Source organism: Ambystoma mexicanum, chromosome 4p (genome assembly GCF_040938575.1).
Source record: "Ambystoma mexicanum isolate Mex_15411 chromosome 4p, UKY_AmexF1_1, whole genome shotgun sequence".
Lineage (NCBI taxonomy): Eukaryota > Metazoa > Chordata > Amphibia > Caudata > Ambystomatidae > Ambystoma > Ambystoma mexicanum.
This window is the reverse complement of record NC_090927.1, coordinates 554,024,965-554,045,485: the sequence shown is the minus strand read 5'-3', so window position 1 is coordinate 554,045,485 and position 20,521 is coordinate 554,024,965. Positions and strand designations below refer to the sequence as shown.

At 42.6% G+C, this 20,521-nt stretch overlaps 1 protein-coding gene across 2 annotated transcripts in view; it reads left to right on the top strand.

The window, feature by feature from the left end:
• The window catches only part of CSMD1 (CUB and Sushi multiple domains 1), a 5,442,057-nt gene that overhangs the window by 5,145,214 nt on the left and 276,322 nt on the right, over positions 1-20,521 (top strand). For both annotated transcript variants that reach the window (XM_069606098.1, XM_069606099.1), the window contains exon 59: positions 6,094-6,273. In XM_069606098.1, the coding sequence (XP_069462199.1) occupies positions 6,094-6,273 (180 nt within the window). The remainder of the gene's footprint in view (positions 1-6,093; positions 6,274-20,521) is intronic.

Genomic DNA, 20,521 nt, shown 5'->3' with positions numbered 1-20,521 from the left:
CTCCCGTAGCGGGAGCCCCTTGCCATGATGCCAGGGAGATGAGGCCATTACCCAGTAGTCCCCCTTGGGGTTGTACTCAGCGGGTGGATCTCATAAGGAGGGAAACGCCTGTAGGACTAGTGACGACCTGGGGAGAACATGGTATTTCCAACACACACTCCCACCTCTTCCCACCTCCTGCCTTGCCTTCCTCTAATCAAGTATCCTCTCCTATGTATGTTTGTAAGATGAGGTAAAATCCAATTACTGTGACGAGGAACAGTAGGATTGACTCCAGTGAAAGCCCACTGCAATATACTGATAGGCGGAGGAGTTGTGGAGACAACATGAATCACCATCTGAATTGTATTGAACGTTCTATCTTTCAAATGCCCAGTGGCTTAAAGATTGAGGAAGGACCAACATTGTTGTCAGACCATCCTTGAAGGCACTGCGAGCAAAGTACCCACACTGCAAGCAAAGCAGAAGATGCTGAACGGGACATACTCGGAGGAACTACGCCATCCCTCACTGATCTGCCATGCACCTGCAGACTGAGAACAGAAGAAGAAGAACATCCAGGCGTGAGAAACAATCAAACCAAATGTTCAAGCAGAGATGCGGAGCCCAGCTCCAGTGAAGTGCTGTGGAACCGCAGGAGGCAGCACGAGGAACAAAGAACCCACCAAACCACATGGTTGAGCAGAGATGCGCAGCCCGGCTCCAGTGAAGTGCTGTGCAAGGATCAAAGAACCAGCGAGGGAGCCGTCAGAAGCTTCAGGGAAGACAGAAACCAACAAAGAGGACCAGATGCTCCTTTTGATGCTATGGGGGCTGTCTGGGTCCACAGAGGGAACACAAGAAACTCTTTTGAGAGTATGGGATCCAGAACTAAAATATAAGAAAGGTTGGGCAGAGTACTATACCTGCCAGGATAGCAAACCAAGTACAGTAGAAGTCAAACAGAGTGAAAGAGACTGGGTCAGGGACCCGATTGTGAACAGGGAGGAGTTCCTGAACTGTACATCTTCTTCGTGGCAGTACCTGGCAGGGAAGTGTACTATCTCTGCCTACCAGAGCCACTGGAAAGGCTCACAGCAAATAGAGTGTCTGAGAAAGGCATGGGGAAGGGAGACATTCACCCTGGTGTGTTAAACTGTAAAATAAGGCAGGAAAGGGCCGTGGGATGGGAGTAATTCCCCAAAGCATCCATGAAGTCTGAGAAAAGCCAGAGAGGGGCCCAGGGAAGGGAATCATTCCTCCAATGTCTGTGTACTGTGAAACCAAGAGAGAACAAGGGAAAGAACCTATATCCTCAGACGTTGTTGATCGTAAATCCAAGAGAGATCAGGGGAATACCCCCTGGTGTTTTGTGCCAGGAAATCAAGAAGAAGAAAGCCCTGGGAAGAGAGTAATTACCCTGGCACGGCAAGTGCATTGAGAGTAAGATACCTGGAGAAGGGAGGCATTCCCCAGGAATCCAATAGTGATGAAAACTAGGGCAAGAAGGAATGTTGTTTGAGGTGGATCCTTTAAGTTTGAACTGAGAACTTTACAACACCTCAAGCTAGAATGGTGTGTTTTATCCTGGAAAGGAATTGAGAGTTGGAGAAGGGAGTCTGCTTTATAGTTCCAGTTGGCAAATGGGAACTGTGCCTGAGAGAATGTGTCCATAAAAAGGGAGCCATTCTTCTGGACCAAGAAGACCCAGTATCTCTTTAGTTGACTTAATAATGTAAGGGATAGAAGTAGGTATTTGTATACATGATGGTGGACTCTTTTCATTTACCTGGACATTCTAACAGACTGCTTAGGACCTTATTTGAGGCAGAGGAATCCCTCTTAGAGTTAGAGAGAGATAGGTTTCTCTCTTTTTGAACAACATAAAAGTCTCTGCCACTAATCATGTCACATGTGTGTCAGTCTACTCCGTCTACACCCTTACAAAGGGCATCTGGTTACTAAGCTTCTTATTTATTTTATTTTTAAATGATCTGTGCAATAGATGTCATTGAGTGCATTGGATCAGCTGTTTATATTAGGTGTATATTTTCATGTATACAATGTATCATTTTTAGATGGAATGTTTGCATGTATGAACATGTATTTGTTGCAATTTGCATTTTGATGGCTTTCCGCTGAATATAGTTGTTTGTTGTTGTAAAGTTACACAACTATGCTAGTCATTTTTAACACGTCACAATTTACAGAACACTGATTCTACAAATGTTAACCGATATCTCATGGCCATTTTTGCAATATTGGGCTTCTCACAGAGTCAAGATCACTACAGCATTTAATCTTATTTTGACGTGACTCTCCAGGCGGATCTGGATACTATAGTATTTCCAAAACAGAGCCACCATCCTGTACCATTTTGCCACATCAGGACCACATCCCAACCGTCTAATGCATCACACTCCGGACACTGTTAGGAACTGTACCCACGGTTCTACAAAGTCAACTTCACAGTTACCAATCAAAATAGAGCCTTTGCCCTCAACCAGATGTAAAGATATAAATGCAATGTTATTTAAAATCTTACTTAAGTGATGCTTCATCCTCAGGACAAACTGCCCTGCTCTGGAGCTCACTTCCGACCTTGATCTGAAAACACAAGGACCCGCTCACCTACAGGAAAGTCAATGAATCCAGCGTATTCAATTTCCCTGTTACTTGCAGTCATGAGGACATCATTAATATAGCCATCACTTGGACCTTATTTTACAGTGTGATAGACAGATCTATCATTCCCAGCATCGGCAGGACTGCTGAGTCCTGAAATAATATGCACTGCAGAATATTCTCACTTTTGTTATAAAACCCAGAAAATGTATTGATCTGTACAGCCAATGCACAACGGATGTAAGTTCTAGAGAACTATTAACAGAAAGCATACAACAATATCACAGCTGCACTCCTTCCTGTAGGTCCTGTGTGCATAACAGCAGTCATACATGTTCTGCACCATGATCTAATCACATCTCTAGACGTCATGAATGACACCCAACAATGCCACATATGCCACTCATCAGGACTTTCAGAAAGGCACACTGTGCAATATCAGTCTGCCTATGGAAATGCAACACATCTCTACATTAAGCCTTATGTCTTTCAAGCATACATAGGCAGGCATTTCTAGCCGGAACAAGAATGTAGTACCTCCCGTCCCTTCGCAAAATGCACCTTTGATCCATGCACCCCGGCTGCAGAATACAAATCGCAAGTCAGGCCAAGAGCGCTCTGAGATCAACATGCAGAAGATGTGTGTCATATCCACTCCATGCATGCATCACTTTGATAGTTGTCTTACTGAATATCATTGAAGAGATAGGATTGAAATTATAAAACACATTTTGATATGTGTTTTAAGAATAGATTACATTTGTATTTTAATTCAATACCCAATCAGTATCACATATCAATATCTATATATATATATATAAAAGTAAACATGTGTCTGTGGCAGGATGTATTGTGAAGAGTTGTTCCTTATGCAAACCCACACTATCTCATCATTCTGCACCAAATTTTGCAAAGTTACCTCTTAGGACTCCCCGGACATTACTGGTTACATGATATTTGGACACCCTACCCGTTCCCCAGATTTCAGCACAATTCAAAAACATTGCGTGGGTTTGTGGCTTGACAAAGGGCCTCATCATGACTTCGGCGGTAACCCTTAAATCCGGCAGTAGCGCTATTACCGCCGGATTTAAGGGTCCACCGAATCAGGGCTTTGGCGGATTTAGCCCCAGCTCTGAGCTGGGGGGAAATCTGCGGAAAATTCGTGCTATTACCGCCGGCAGAAAATCCGCCGGTGGTATTAGCGCAAAGATTCCCCATTGAGCCCAATGGGGAATGGGGCATTCCTGAATGGGCTCAGTGGGGAATGGGGACTTACATTACCACCGAACTCGTGATCCGGCGCTATTAGCACTGGGGAGTTCGGCGGTAGGACTAATACCGCCCGCGCTAATAGCGTTACCGTTACCGCCCAAGTCGTGATGAGGCCCAAAGTGTTGTTCATTATATGATTCCTCACTGTTTGCCCAATCTGCACCACATTTTGCATAGTTACCAGTTGCCTCTGCACATAGCTACATGATATTTCCCTGGATTTCAGCACCTTCACACAAAAGGCGGTTGCCTGAAATCGGCGAACCATCAATGTTGTCATAGAAGGACTGTTCCTTACACGAAAAGGTCCATGCCCTAGGATGCACGGTTTCCAAGTTATTTGCACTGCAATGAACTGCACCACGCCAGGGTGAGGCAACAGGTGGGGAAAGAGCATAGAAGGTCCCAGTTTGCAGCAGTACATCAACTCTCGCCTCCCACAAGGTCTGCTCTGGGGTATGTCAGCCAGCCACACAAGCCCATTCTCAGTGCAGTTTACTTGGGGGAGCGAAGCATCAATCGATACGTGAATCAGAACAGTGACCTACAGAATCAGTGTTATCATGTCTGTCTACAGAACCTGTTATACATAAAACAATAATTTTAATACATCTATGTTTAAAAAGTCAAACATTTTTTGTGGGTTTGTGGCTTGATAAAGCACTGGCATATAGGAGGCAAAGGCGTATGAGCGGTGTAGGCTAAAGGCATATAGGAGGTGAAGGCGAGGCGTATGGACCTTAGAGGTGAAGTTAAGGCAGGTAACATTCCAGAAATATCCAAATTGTTGCTATATAAAGAGGTGATTCTTGCATTTCTGTCACTCTCTTACTAATAGTGCTAAAGTGTACTTTCGCAAGTGGCTGTGTGAACGAGCTATCCTTGCTGATAATAATAATTCTGCCAGTGAAATTAATAATCAGATTCAGACTATTCTTCCAGGAATAGTTTTAGGGTACAACTCAATTGATACAGTGGGGGATACTTATAAAGCTATAAACTATCGTACAGAATTGCTCAACTCACTGAACCCTCCGGGAATGCCACCACATCGCCTTTAACTGAAAGTTGTGTCACCCGTCACAATCTTGACCCACATGGGCTGTCTATAGGTATATAGCAGTGCATCAGAAAATTGCTGCCCAACGCAATTGAAATGACAGTGTTGACCTGGAAGGGTAAAGCAGAAGATGTATTCATCTCCCGCATTCCTGTCCTTCCGACAGACATCCCATTCATTTTCAAGTGCCTACAGTTCCTGGTCAGACTGGCATTCGGTATCACGATCAACAAGGCACAGGGACAGTCAATCAAGTGGACTGGTAATAACTTGAAAAATCTTCCTGTTTCTCCCATGGGCAGTTATATGTCACCTGTTCTAGAGTGGGTTCCCCAAATCAGTTGTATATCTTTGCTGCAACTGGCAAAACAAAGAATGTTCTTTATAAACACACCTTACAATTAACATGTACTTGGGTAATATTATACTTTAAGTCCATAGTTATGGGCATCGTCAGCATCATGTCACCCGTCATGCTGCTCAGGAACCTCCATGTTGTTCTCATGTAAAGTTATAAGTTTCAGAATTTGTTTTTTAAGAAGAACAAACTATTCTGTTGGGTAGTCTTTGTAAGAAAAGATGTTTAAAATATTAAATAATCAAAAAATGTAGTGAATTTTTCTTTTCACCTTCCTTATGCAGAATTTCCAAAAATCGTAAAGCTACCTTAATTGATTTCTAACAGTTAGTACCTATGAGGAAATTAAATTCGGGGCAACGCCGGGTATATCCTATAAAACAAAGATTGCATTTTCTCTACCTCCTCCTGATTTAGATGCAGCACATTTGTGAACATATAAGCAGTCTCATTTAAATAAAACATTAGTAGATGGTGATTTCCAGCTTTGACAAACGCATATCATTTTCTCATTGATCATTTTATAATTTGATAATATGTCATTGTTTTTTGACAAAGTGCAGAAGATACAATTACAAAATGAAGACCATTATGAATGATGGGAAATGAAGGTACAAACAACAAATGGATAGTGTGTGCTTAAAATGAAAGTTATGCATTCACAAACCTACCTGGTGTTTGATATGTATGAGGAATGCTGGAGGATAGTGTTGCCTATTTTCTCTCCATTGAAACCTTGTTGAACAAATACATGAAAGTTACTTATTAAAATATGTTGTTTCTCTTCTGTTTGTAGTTATCAGCTGTGCAGATCCAGGTTCATTGGCGAATGGCATACATTTTGGAAGTGACTTTACATTTAACAAGACTGTGGTTTATCGATGTAACCCTGGCTATGTTGCTGATTCTGCCGCATCGTCTTCCATACTTTGTACTAAAGATGGCACATGGAGCCAAAGTAAACCTATCTGCAAAGGTTTGTATTGTAACAGACGTATTGGCAAAACAAATCAGATGATGTATAATATATAATAATATATATAAAAGCATGTATCTATTTCCCATGTTCTGCTAGTCAGAATTTACTACTCTGTACAAAGCTGCTGTAGATCATAAATAGATTTTTTTATGAGAATCCCATGAATGCCTCACAGCACAGACACCCAACAATTCAATGACAAAACAGGACCAGTGGCTGGAATCAGAAACACTTTTAGAGAGTTGGAAAAGGCGTAGATTAGTCTTTCATTTTATCATGCTCCTAAAACTGACTACATAAAGAAAGGAGTGCCATCTGTAAGGCTGCAGAAGCAGGAGACTGGCCCACAGGCGGCATGCTTTTTGGCATAAACCTTTATTTAATCAAAATAATGATGAAACCTCTTTCTCCCTAACTCTAAGAGGGCTTTCTCTGCTGCAACCAAGGAATGAAGGATTCCATCAGAATGTCCAAGTAAATGAAAAAGAGTCCACCATTGTGTCTCAAAATGCATTACACTGTCTGTCAAACTTGCAACTTAACTAAAGAGGTAATGGATCTTTTGTGTCCAGAAGAATGACTCTCTTCTTCTGGACAACGGATCCCAGTTTCAACTGTAGGTGGGACTTTTTACCTCAGGGGATGACTCCTCTACCCAGGCCTCGATACCTTTTCAAGGTATCAAAGCAAAGTTACAGGTTGAGATGTCAACAAATGGTTCTCAGTTCCACCTCAAAAGGTATAGTTGCAATTCTTAGGTGGGATATTTGCCTGATGGAATGACTCCCTTCCCCAGCTCTTAATCCCCTTTTCAAGGCACAAGACTATATTTCAGATCAAAGTTCCAGCTCAAGCATCAATGTTCCTCATTGCCCAAAGTTCTTTTCTCCACTATTGGGTTCCTGCAGAATGCCCCCGTTCTCCAGGTGTCTTGTTTTCAGTTCGTTCACAGAGTCAGGGGAATGACTCCCTTCCCCTCGCCTTTTCTGAGACAGTTCACAATGCCAGCAAGACTGACTCCCTTCCCCTTACGTTTTCTCATATGTTGTAAGTTAGTGGAGCCCCCAACTAATAGCACACAGGCAGGGGAAGCTGGGCCTCTTGTGGAGGCTGTGATGGAAGTAGGGGAGGCAGTGAATGCATGCAAAGATGCAGGGCTGTTGGAGGATCCGCAGGGCCTCTTCCTTACTTGAGAAGAGGAAGCTGCAACAACAAGCACACTTTAGAAGGATTAAGGGATGGTGTCTGTCTGCTTTGCAGAGTAGTCTGGGGCCCTTTGCAGCCAATATCCTCAGAAAACATCATGTCATAATATGTTTTCCTTTACATTCATCATCACATATTATGTTAGTATGTGTATGAAATGTTGACTACTGGTAAGAAAACTTAGAAGAACTCTAGTGTGGGCTAAGTCAAATGACAAGCTTAGAAAACCCCCATTAAAAGGCAACATGCAGAGATTGGGTGATTTCCAAAAAGATTTAGGTGGTGAAAGATGACACCAACAAAGTATAGTTCCCCGGGGACTGTTAGTGAAAATACAACAGGTATGCTGCAAAACTGAAGTTATTTGATAGCTCAATGTTTTCAGCTGTGTCAATCAATAGCAACACCTGTGGATATGAGACTAGGGGGATACTGTAGCATTTATATATGAACATAGGCATGGACATCAAAGGGAATTGCAATGAACAAACTCAAATATGTGTTAGACAAATGCGAGACTATGCCATCATACTATCAGAAAAACGTGCAACTCCATTTATTTGTAGAGAATAAGGGTGCATGCAGTTAATAATATTTGGCAGGCCAGGAGCCAAAGATATTTTTCTTTGACAGTAATTCTAGAGGCCTGGCCATGAATTTGTATCATTCTATGCTGGTATGGGTCAGGAATCTAAAACAGTATTGGGGCCCTGTGTATGCACGATATTCAGACACTGAGATCAGTTTCAATGTAATCATTTCAAGAAGAAATCTTTATTGCAGTAGACAAACTCGGAACAGACAGAAAAAACCATGTACAGCAAAGAGTGAGCTTCTATGTTCAGGGTTCAAGAAGAATTTTTATCTTTCATATTCATATATATTTCAATACACAGGTAGTGCAAGTGTCAATGATCTCATCAAAGTAAAGCACATCAATCATAAAACGCTGCATTGTGTTGCATTCATGCTTAGGTAGGCAGGATGAATACCCAGTTAGCTACAAGATAAGACGGCAGCTAGAAAGAGAAGTAGATCAATGGCGTAATAGCCCTTCCTAGCAAGAACTGAAGCGAGGCAGCATATCATTTGTGTCCTCCATAGGTTTAAGGTGTGAAGCAGTCTACATTCTAATTGTTCAAAGGTGGCGGAATAAAAAATAGAAAAAAACTTGTACCAAATACATTGCTTTACTTAATGTTCTTTTTCTTTTTTGCATTTTTGCACCAGGGAAACGTTTGCCTTTGTTGTCATACAATTTCATATTAGCACTAGGGCAAACTTTGCCATGATCTCTAATGTAATGTAATAAATACAAATAACAAAGAACACTGTACAATGAGCCTTAACTATTCACTATGCTGGGTGTGGCTAATGGAGATTGCAGTCCAACACATCTGGAGAGCCACTTGTTGCAGACACCCGTTTCAACGCATCATGGGGTTACGGGTGTTATTAAGTGCTGCATACATGTTTTCATAGCCATCTCCATTGCTCCCAGGATTGTCAATAAATGCACAGTTTGCCTCAGCAGCCTTGTTACTGAGGACATTTAATAAGCAAATTGGTCCTCCATAAATGCAAAGGGGCAGCAACATGTTCAAAAGGTTCGTGTATGAAAGCTGAGGTAGCCACATTTGCTACAAATATACACATATTATAATTATCGAAATGTTCAGAGTATCATATAGCTGTACCATCTACACAGGATTCTGAATTATAATGAGCACCATGAGTACATTTTGTTCTGGCCTCAGAACAGATCAACGAGGCGCCGTGGCAGAACTGTACAGTATTGCACTTCCTGGGAAACAATCTGGCTGATTGTCCAAAAGCAGAGATTTATAGCTTGTTTGGTGGTGGCATGCTGGACTATTGAGAGCATGTTAGTATCGCCTGCTGTCAGCGCATAATCAGGGCGCCATTTGCAACACTTTGCTGGAGGTGGCAGACAATAACACAGTTGGAACTTAACACAAAAATTAAGTTATCTTTAAATGCGAGGCAAGTTAATCAGTTTGCTAATGTTGTTTGCCGGACGCTGGTATCCAAGTCATACAAGGCTCTAAGAAATATGACTGTGGCATTTGAAAAATGTGATTTTGAGCAGGAAAACGATATCTCGAATTAAGTTGGCTGTAATTAAAAAAGCGGTGGCTTGCGCAATAAAAAAAAAACTCAATATCATCCACTCGTATTGCAAACGAATGGAAAACGTTTTTGCATTTTTTTGCAGAATTGGAAGAAATGTCTTTGGTCGAGTCTCTATTTCCTCTTTCTTGCTGGTGACCCTTCAAGGGAAGTCAGTGCGTGTAGTGCCATTATGGCCCTAGTACAAGCGCAAGATGATGTGATTGGTTCCAGTGATTAGCTTGCATTGTTTCAAGGTGGATCATTCATCTCAAAGGAAGGTCTTCCTCTTTAAACCTGTAGTTAACGAAAGAGGAATATTTCCAGAAGGAGACATGTTCTAACGTCGGTTGATAATCACCGTCCACAGGAATAACGTTCCTCATCAGTCGTTCACAGTGCTGAAAAGGGAAAAGATAAACTGTGGGAACCCAACAGCCAAGAGCAGAATGGGAGGGAGGTTAGGAGTGAGGGATTGTATATTATGGGGGACTCATGAGACTTTTCTCAGCACCCCCTGTACTCCGGATACCCCCGGCTGGCCCATAGAGCCAAGGTTAGCTCCGAAGTACTGTAAGAAGAGATAGCTGCACCCTTGAGATGGATAGGGGTGCAGTTTTATTACTCCAACACCAATCAATAAGGACAACTCAATGGTTTGGCAAAGGGAGTCCATTTAATGACAAGTACAAAAAACGGTGAGTCATGGAAATCAGCAGTGATGCGATTGTCCTTCTCCCTTCAACTCCTACGAACTTCATACAAGTTGTAACATTTATACTCAAAACTCGTCATAGTTGACGTGTAACTCTCAAAAGTTAACATGCAATTCTATTGGTTAGGAAAAGGTAACTTTCATATAGGTACTATATCTGTATATGGTAACGGAGTGCGGGGATTGGGTAAACACTGTCCGGTGGCATCTAAGCCCTACCTCCAAAAATGAATACTGAAAATGTTCCTAAAAGTACAACGTCTCCTTGCTTCTACGAATTATAGGACCCTAGATTATTGTTTCTCTTGTGATTGGGTTGCCACCAACCCCATGCATATTCTTCCACTTCGCTTAGTTGCACGCTGAGCGGTCGACCAGGTGCGGGGTGCCCCTTAGTTACCCGTCCTTTCTCCAATTAAGGTTACAATCAATCATTGCTTCAGCAACTATGTAACAATTACTTCAGTGTGGTTGGCCTCATAACTGCATCTTCTGTCTGAAAAAGTTCTGATATCTCTGCCTGGGCGGATGCCAAGCGTAGGTGTGAACCCATGCTTCTTCTCGCTCAGCTGGTCACGTGTTTCCCGCACCATGAATTTGTCTAGTTTCTCTCAATTTGTGTATTTGATTCTTATTTAGCTTGCCACCAGCCTATGCCACCTTATCTTGACCTTTCAGAGACATGATATTCTGTTCTTAAGTTTCAATTATATGTAGCTACTGTTCCTTCTTTTTATTGGTATGACCTTGGCTCTCCTGGCACGAGTTGCATCTGCCGAGTTTCGATTTAGCCGGCTCTTCTTGTTTTGAAAGAATAGGAATCTCTGATCATTCGGCCTTTAGTAACCTGAGTTGATTCTGCTTTGTTTGCAAAGTGGAATATACTTATACTAAAGTCCTTTGCTTGAGGTAGCATTATGTATAATGGCGCTTGCCGCACTATTCTTCTACTTAGCCTGGCAAGCTGCACTGTTTTCTTAGCTTTCTTGCGGTTCCAAGCATATTTACAGGTGTAAACTGGTTGAATATCTTCATCTTGCTTACAGCTTGAACTTCTTTGCATTTCAACATTGCTCTTCCACTTTAGGTTCACAATATCTTTATTCATGGCACTTCATCTCTTTGTGCCATTCTCGGGTCATCATTTCTTCTATCTGCGAGTCTGTCCGGGTCCCCGTGGCATCACCATTCGTCGTCCATTAAGACTTTTTTGGTTTCTTCCGGGACAGTACTTAGGCACTCTTCATTTCGTCTCATTTGCTGGTAGGGTTTTCTTAATGGATACCTTACTGTCCATGGTTGTCTGGGTATTGGTACTTCAATTGTGAAAACAAAATCAAAATATCGAGGCTGAGTACCCCAAAAGGAAATACACCAAACACGGGTTACAAAGGAACATACAGAGATATTTATTTTATACTGAACAGTTTTCCAAGAAAAGTAACAGATAGCTATCGGCCCTCAGTACAACACAACGAACTCCAGCGTGGTTCAGTGTGCTTAGTGAGAGACGCTGTACATTAGAATTTGTTGTTCTTTTATACCATTTGCGAACATGATATCCAACCCTACTTCTGGTTAATATTCCTCTAATATATTACTGATCTAGGGTTCATGCCGGGTCCATACCACTATATGCATAGGGATTGCTTTTAATACATTTGCCAACAAGCCTACAGGGTAACAGTGTATTTAAGGATCTCATGAAGGTCTTCTCCAACATTAATACAATGTAGTTAAATAAGTGTCCTTAGTTCAGTATTTGGATACATTGTTCTTAACATATGCTCGTGGATTAGTTTAATTGCATAAGTAATCCTTTACACACCGGTCAGTGAAGGACAAGGTCTCAGTTCATGACCCCAGCAAGTGGTCTGCAGGCAAGTTACATATTAATTATACACAGAGGTCAAGACGGCCATGTTGTATTTCGGAATGACATCGTCCACCATTTTAACTCACAGGGTGACTTTACAGAAAGAACCTAAAATGGTGGATTGACCTAAAATGGCAGCTTACATTGATTCTAAGGTCAGGACCTTGCAACACGGATTTCTTCGCAAGTGGTTTACAAGCAGCTTGGCGTAGGCCAATATACATATATTTGTTGCAATAGGAGGTACGATATAATTTCCCATTTGACACAATTGGTGTTGCTCTTCTGATAGGTACTGGGCAGAGCCCTACTGCGGCTCTCTGCTGGTTTATTTGCTGATCATACGTCACATATTTTGGTGTGAACGTTCCTGGTACTTCTAAATGGGCAACTGGAGTGCAGGCTTTATTTGGGACCTCCTCTACACTTCCCCCTCTGGGCGATTCATCGACCACTTTCACCACCGTCTTTGGATTCATCTTACTCGATTCTTCTGTATTTATCTTCAATCCGTCGCCTGTGTTCATTCCCTCTTTATCTTCTGGGTCTATACATGATGGTTTGAAGAAGTGTCTTTTTGGAGTCCATATTTTTATTACTCCTTTCAGGCTTCCTGCTGTTCTTACATGTTCGTCTTTATTCCATGTCATTAGTTAACATTGTCAATTTTGACTACAGTAAATCCATCTTCCCACATAATTTCTGTGCCTCCCAGGATAGAGAAACTTTGTTCCTTTTCGTGCGTGAATGCTGGCCTTCACAAAGTTTCTTATTTCTTCATCAGTCAGGTCCTTGGGCTTCTATCCTGGCTTGACATCAATCATGATCTTCATCCCTATGGCTTTCTCCGCAGTCTTCTGGCATTGAGAGGTTATTATCTTGATAACACAAAATCATCACTAACAGGGCTCTCAAGAACTTGAATGCATCTGCCATCTATTGTGGGACCCACAAGAATACTGATCCAAACCAGCTGTCATCATCAACTTCATCAGTTTCATCGATCATCTGGTTCTGCAGGTTTGTCAGCATATCTATGGCCTCTGTTAAAGTTCCATTCTCCTCATCGTGAGAAGGTATACACGTGCAACAAGATTCTCCAATTTTTGCACAAACTCCTCCATCCATAGCAGTGATCATGTCAAGGACATATCCGTTCTGGAGAGTCATCAGTCGGATGGCTCTTAACTCTTCCTTGATTGCATTGAATCCTTTTATGGTTGTGTTGATGGTCTGCAGTACCTTCCATCTGGTTACCTGCAACCATTTAGTATTTACTCCAACTTGGATTCTCGGCATGAAGATCGTCGTGAATATTGATGAGGTGAGGCTGACCAGCCTGTGTTCATATGGGATTGCATGAAATGCTTCTTCTGATTTAGCAGAGAAGTAATTCTCTCTCTTCATTCGAGTTATTAGTTCCACAGATCTCCTCTTCCTCATGTGAGCAAATGCTTTCAGGAAACTGTTAATATTCAGGTGACTTTTCAGGATCACCAATGCTGAAACATGGACATTCACTATTGTGCATATGCCTCCCCAGTTTTTCGGCAGTCTGATGTATGCCTTGGATCCACATGCCCAATAATGATCTATAATTACTGCAATTCCATGCACCATTCCTGGAGCGTCAAAACTTGTCCACAGTTCTTATTCTCTCCCAACTTTCTAGTGCTGTTATTTCTGAAGCAGAACTCTGGGCTCTCCAGTGGCACTATCAGCATGATGTCAACATTTTCTTTGTAGAGTCCAGTGATCACCCAGCCTCTGCAAATCACCACTCCTTTCTCCCATCCATCTGGTGAAAGCACTGTTCCCCAAATCTGCATTTGGGCTCTATTCTTCCACTTTCGAGCTTCCTCTGGGGTTTTTCCTTGGACATTTAGTCTTGAGTTCACTACCCATCTTATTCCTGATCCTTTAACTCCAGGCTTCTCATACCTGATCACATGATTCCTAGTATGAGCTCTGTTTCTTGTCTTAATGTCTTGAACATAATCATCTTTGTCGGGAAAGGCTGTTTCAGTTGCCAATTCTAGGGAAGCGTCATTTCCCATAAACTGGCCTCTAGTTTTGCACGTGGCTACGTGTGAAAGACAGTGTGGTGTCTGGACATCAATTTCTACAGCTACGAAGATCTTGGATTTCCCCATGCTGTATGCTAGGAGGGCACAAACAAAGCATTCCCCTCCTGAACTTTGTCTTCCAACTTCGTTCATGTGCTGGAACCAAATGTTGTTTTGCAGATGTGCTGTGCTATCCAGGTAGTCGATGAGTTTGTTGTCATCTCCAAGCATGCCTCTCTTGATTCTTAGTGTTTTCCTGTAGTTGGCTATGACTACATCCCTAAATGCATCTGTATGGCTTTTTCTTGCTGGAGGATTCTCAGGTATCTCGGTCCATGGTGCAGGCTTCCTCATCTGCGCCATTTGAGTGGACAAGAGTCTGACAGCTCTTTCCCCGTCTTCATACATCTTTCTTCTGCTGGTTACAAATGCCCATACCAACCACCCTGACGCTGGTCCTGTGTATGGTTGTATCGTAGAACTGGTACTTGTCCCTTGTGTTGAAACATATATGCTTGGCAATACAGTCTCTGCAGTTTTATTCTTCAGTTCCTCCAGTATTTTCCTTGCTTTGGCTATGAATGTCCATAATGAGTCTACTATCAGTTGTGTTCGTGCAGAGAGCTTCTCCGAGTTGGCTCTTGTTTTCTTAGGAGTTTCGGCCGTAGCTGCTTCTGTTAGCCTTCTTCCCAACTCTCCTTTTCTTTCCATACCCTCTTCTGTGGAGTTTCTTATGGCAAGTAGTCTCTTCTTCTCTACTCTTTTGTCTTGTGGTTCTCCAGTCATTGACACTAGGCCTGTTTCATGTGCATTAAGTGTTTGCATGCGTGTGGTTGTCAGTAATCTTTCTTCATTCATTCTTTCCCAACCCTGTCTCCGGCTTTTATGTTTGGTTGTTACCACAAGTGTGTGTGTGTGTCATTGCTAATCACATCCATTTCAAGTTCATTCATTCCTCCATCAGATCTTCTAGACTGGAATGACGATGTAAGGTCTGGGTGCTTTTGTGGGTTTCATGCGTTCATCATTAGGTGGGTGCACTGGAATTGGAATGCTTTGTGCACCAATAAAAATGCAGTTCTGATCATTAGTGACAGTAAAACAATGATGAATATGATACATAAATACATTATGCCCCTGTAAGTCAGGTGGCAGCATTTACTTCCAGAGAATCGTGGGCGTCTCTTCTCCTGTGGGAGGACCAGGTTGCTGCTTTGGACCCCCATCTCGATCATTTGCCAAATGTCTACCTTTATTGTACTTCTTTAACTAATATTGTCTTTCGGGTTCTGTGTCAGGTGCTCCACAAGTGTCCCCCCTCTTGCAGTGATGAATGGTCTCTTATTTCAGGATACAGTTCCTTTGCTAACTATGAGAAAAAATCAAATCAACCAAAACCTCAGTAAGTCCTTTTACTGTGCATGTTCAAAGTAAGTAAGCTCCCAGTCCACTCCTCGGATTTGCTTCAGTCCTGAGGACGTATTGTATGCTGGTCAATATGAAGAGTAAGGACAAAATAACAACAAATGCAATAAGTGAAGTCCTTGACACTGCTTCCTAGATCTGTCCCAAGGCGGAAGGCTTTTAGAGTCTCCTCAGATAGTTCTGTTGATGGTTCAAGAGTTCTATTTGTAGTACGATTCCATGCAAGAGCATGCCCATATGTGCGACATTAGCTGGATCTCTGATGAATGTGAGGACGTCAACATCGATTGGTCTCTCCACTAGCTCTGGAAAGTTAGTGACTAGAATGAAAATGACGTGAGCTAACCTGCTTTCTTCTAGTGACAGGGACATCTGTCCTGTCTTGCTGAGTCGTTCAGGATTGTATGCTTTCTCTTCAATGTAAACAATGTCTGCACTGTCCGTTCGCGTGGAGTGCAACTAAGATCACAATTTTATTTAGGAGTTGGCTTAGATGTTCTGTATTTGCTGGATCTCGAAGAAACGTGATTGTGTCTGTTGCTCTTCCGACAAGATTTGGACAGTCTTCGATTATACGAAAGAACAATGTATTGATAAGCTCATTTATTTCCGTCTGTGTTTGAGACATTTGGTTCTTTCTCACTGTACTCAGGACGTAAGAGAAATTGTTCGGCAATAACAGTAAGCAATCTCTTTATTGTCTTTTCATTTTTAGGATCTTGAAGAGAGTCAGTGACACTGGTGAGCCATCCCACCAATGAAGGGTATGATCTTAGCACTTGATTAAAATAAGTTATCACATCCTTTGTGATGTCACTACTGTGGGACACCATAAGTGATTCCGAATAGGGTCTCGGTATGGAATGAGTCGGGATACTGTATTTGTTTCCAAAGTAGGTGTCCTCAGTCAACATTTGGCATATCATTTTCTCATCAAGGCTTAAGTGTGCCTCAGTCCAACGTTCAAAGTCAACAGACTATGTTGTGGCTTATACGTGCAATTTTCTCCTTCACCCTGCAACTAGGATGCACAGAGTTTCCGTTTGTATGTCCTTATCCCCTTTTTTGCTTAGAGGAATTGTCCAATTTAAGCCACAATTTGCAAAAAGTTCTTTGTCTTTGATTAGCTGGTCATGCATCCTTATTCCTTGTCATGGATCTCGTCTGCACGTGCTGTGGTTCTTCCCTGCCGCTCGTCGATTCCTCTCGTTTGGGTCTAGGTATTGAGCTGTGTCTGTAGTAGTATCACCTTCTGTGTTCCGTGCTGCCCTGCACCCCTTTTGTCGTTGCTGCAGCTGGTCATAAATTACAGTAAGGCAAGATGTCATGCAGTTCAGGTAGTTTTGCATTTCAGACCCTAAGATTTCTCCTGTTAATTGGGCATCACATCTAGGTCTATCTCCAGGTGTCAAGGTATTTCTCATTCTTCTTCCTGTGACTATCACGTGTGGCATAAGATGATGGTCAGAACCACATTGGTTCCTAAGTGCATGCCAAAGAAAGGCAGTGCAACCATCCCTTTCTTAGAGTCAGCTTCAACTTGGCTATCCTTTCCTTTAACAAACCGTTGAGCTTCTCACAGATACCGTTACCTTGTGGATGATATGCCGACGAGAACTTGTGCTTTATGCCAAGCAGCAAGATAATCTGTTCGAATGTCTCATTTACAAAGTGAGCTCTGTTATCTGATCTCATGACTTCACACATCCCCCACCTGGGGAACACCTCTCTCACTAAAAGTTTGGCCGCACAGGTAGAGTCTGGGTGTGTACAGGGACCTGTCTCAATCCATCTAGAGAATGACCACACCACAACAATTATGTATATGTACCCGTTACATACTTGAATCATGTTGACGTAATCGACATGCAAGTGCTGAAAAGGCCCATTTGGCCTCGGAATGACTCCTCTCATTACGTTTAATGTGTGCCCAGCTGTGAATTGTTGGCATATTATACAATGATTTATAAAAAATGCAACGTGTTCGGCTAAATTCGGTATGAACCAGTCTTCTGCGAGTGGTGTCGCAAAATTTTCTTTTGTCATGTGCACCGGATAATGTAACTGCTCCAGCGCTATTTTTAATAGGGCTACAGGCATTACTGGTTTACCATGCTGTCTTGTTGCCACAAGCCATCAGAGGAGTGTAAAGAACACCCTCAATCAACGTTTCTAAAGGTTCTTTTCTTCCTGTGATGCCTCCCCTTGGAGTTCCATTAGCTGTGTTTGCCTCAAATTACTGTAATTTCAGATGCAATCCCTGCAACCATCATTCGCTCTTTGTCATGGATAACTTCCACTTCCATGATCGTCTCACTTTTGGATGCCATACTCTTGGCTTCCGTGTCTGGTGCGCGATTTCCGCGTGAGATAAAATCTGTCCCCTTCATGTGGGCGGCGCATTTTATGACCGCTATGCCCACTGGGAGCTGTAGTGTCTTGATCAGCCTGTTCAATAAGGCTGTGTGTTGCACTGGCAAGCCGTCTGCTTTGAGGTGGCCCCTCATTTCCCAGTGCGCTAAGCCTGCGTGCACCATTGAAGTCACATAGGCGGAGTCACTGTACACCCTTACTTCCTGGTCTGCGTGATTCTCAATGGCGAGTATCAACGCAAATAATTCTGCAGCCTGTGCTGAATAGTGAGATGGTATTCGTGTGCTAATAAGTACTCGGAATTCTCCATTTGTTGTGTGCTTCATCACATTAGCGCCTGTATATCTTTGCGTATCACTTTGATCGAACCTCTAGGAACCGTCAATAAAGACGATCTCTCCTTCTGCAAGGCATTCTCTTTCACCCTGGGAATTTCATCAGAGAATTCTTCATAGTTCGCACAGTCATGTATTGGCTCTCCTTCAGTGACTGGCTCTGCTATAAATGCAGAGGGTTCACTATCTTACATCGGACTACCTTAATCGAGGGATTTGATATGATCATGTCATAAGCAGATGCTCTCTGAGATGTCAATGTGCCATTTGCTTTCTCTAGAATGGCAAATAGCGAGTGCTCGATGTACAATGTCATGGAGCATCCCATTACAATGGTTGTAGCCTTCCCTATGGCGAACGCTGCGGCAGCTAAACTTTGTTCACACAGGAAAAGACCTCTCATTACTGGGTCCAAATTTCCACTGTAGTAAGCCAGGGGCTTGTACCCCAATGTGGTTCTCTGCATGAGTACTGCCATCATAACGCTGCCATTCGTGTGTGAAAACATGTAAAATTCCTCTGTATAATTGGGAACCCGTAGAACTGGTGCTGTGCAAATGACTTATGTGAGTTCAGCAATTCCCTCCTCCATGGTCTCAGACTATTCAATCTTTTCTTTCATTACTTGGGCCTTCTTAAGGGCTTGAAGTAAAGGCTTAGTTTAAGAGCTACAGTTGAAGACCCATGCTCTGACATAGTTGCATAGGCCTAAAAAGCTTTGCATCTGTTTTATCGTGTGTGGCTTAGGCGTGTTCAGTATGGCCTCAGCCCTTTCTGGGGTCACTCTCTTTTCCTCATGTAAGATCAGCTGGCCTATGTACAGCACTTCACTTCTTGTTGACAATATTGTAACTTCTCCTTGTCAACCTTGTATCCTTTCTCAGCCAGTATAGTCAATAGCTGAACAGAATTGCGCCTGCATTGCTGTTCTGTTGCACTACAAATGAAGATGTCATCCACATATTGCAGGACGACACTTTTTTGTGCAATATTGCTCAAGTCCATTTGCAGGACTCTGTTAAAAATTTATGGAGACTCACAAAACCCCTGGGGTAGCCTCGTGCTTTTCAGACGCATCTATCTCAATGTAAATGACGTCAGATCTTGTGAGTCACGGTGCAATGGGATTGAGAAAAATGCATTTTTCAAGTCAATCAGCGTGAACTATTTTGCCTCAATGGGTATATCACATAGAATTGTAGCCGGGTTAGGGACTAGAGGGAACTCGGCCTCAACAATATCATTTATTGGCCTCAGATCTTGGATTAAACGCCAAGACATTCCCTTTAATTTTTTGTTTGTTTTATTTGTTTGTTTATTTTATTTGTATGGCGCTCCAAACCCGGAGGTAGAAGGGCGCTTAAGAATATGGCTACAGTGTGCATACTTCGTACAGGTTTATAATATATACATATATATACAGTGGTTAATAAACAGAGCATATGCAGTGCGTACAATATACAATTTTCAGAATAAGTACAGTGTCTAAGCCAGTATCCGCACGGGTCTAGAGTTAGTGGTGTTATTCTTTGTTTAGCAGCCATCTGATGACCTGCTTCCTAAAGATCTGGAAGGATTCGACAGTTTTGATGTTAAGCGGTAGGGAGTTCCAGAGTTGGGGGGCCAGCACTATGAAGCTTACCCCTCCCGCTCTTTTTAGGTGGAACCTGGGCACTAGTAGGCAAAGAGTGTTGGAGGATCTGGTGAGTCTGGTGGCAGGTTTCAGGGTGAGTTTATTAGCTAGATAAGGTGGTGCTAGGTGATTGAGGGCTTTGTACGTGAGGCAGATGATTTTTAGATCAATTTGTTGGCGTATGGAAAGCCATTTGCAGGCTTTCCTAGTGGCAGAGATATGCTCTTGTCTGGGAATGTTGAGGGCTGCGCGTAAGGCGTTATTTTGTATTACCTGCAATTTATTGAGTACGGATTGATTAGCGCCTAGGTACAGGCTGTTACAGTAATCCAGTTTGGATTGTATTAGGGCCCTGGCAAGGGTGAGGCAGCTGTTGGGTGATAGGAAGGGTCTGCTGGCCCTAATGAGCTTGCCGGTATAGGCAGCGGCTGAGGCGATCATATTGGTGTGTTTGCTGAGGTTGGAGTTGGCATCTAGATAGAAACC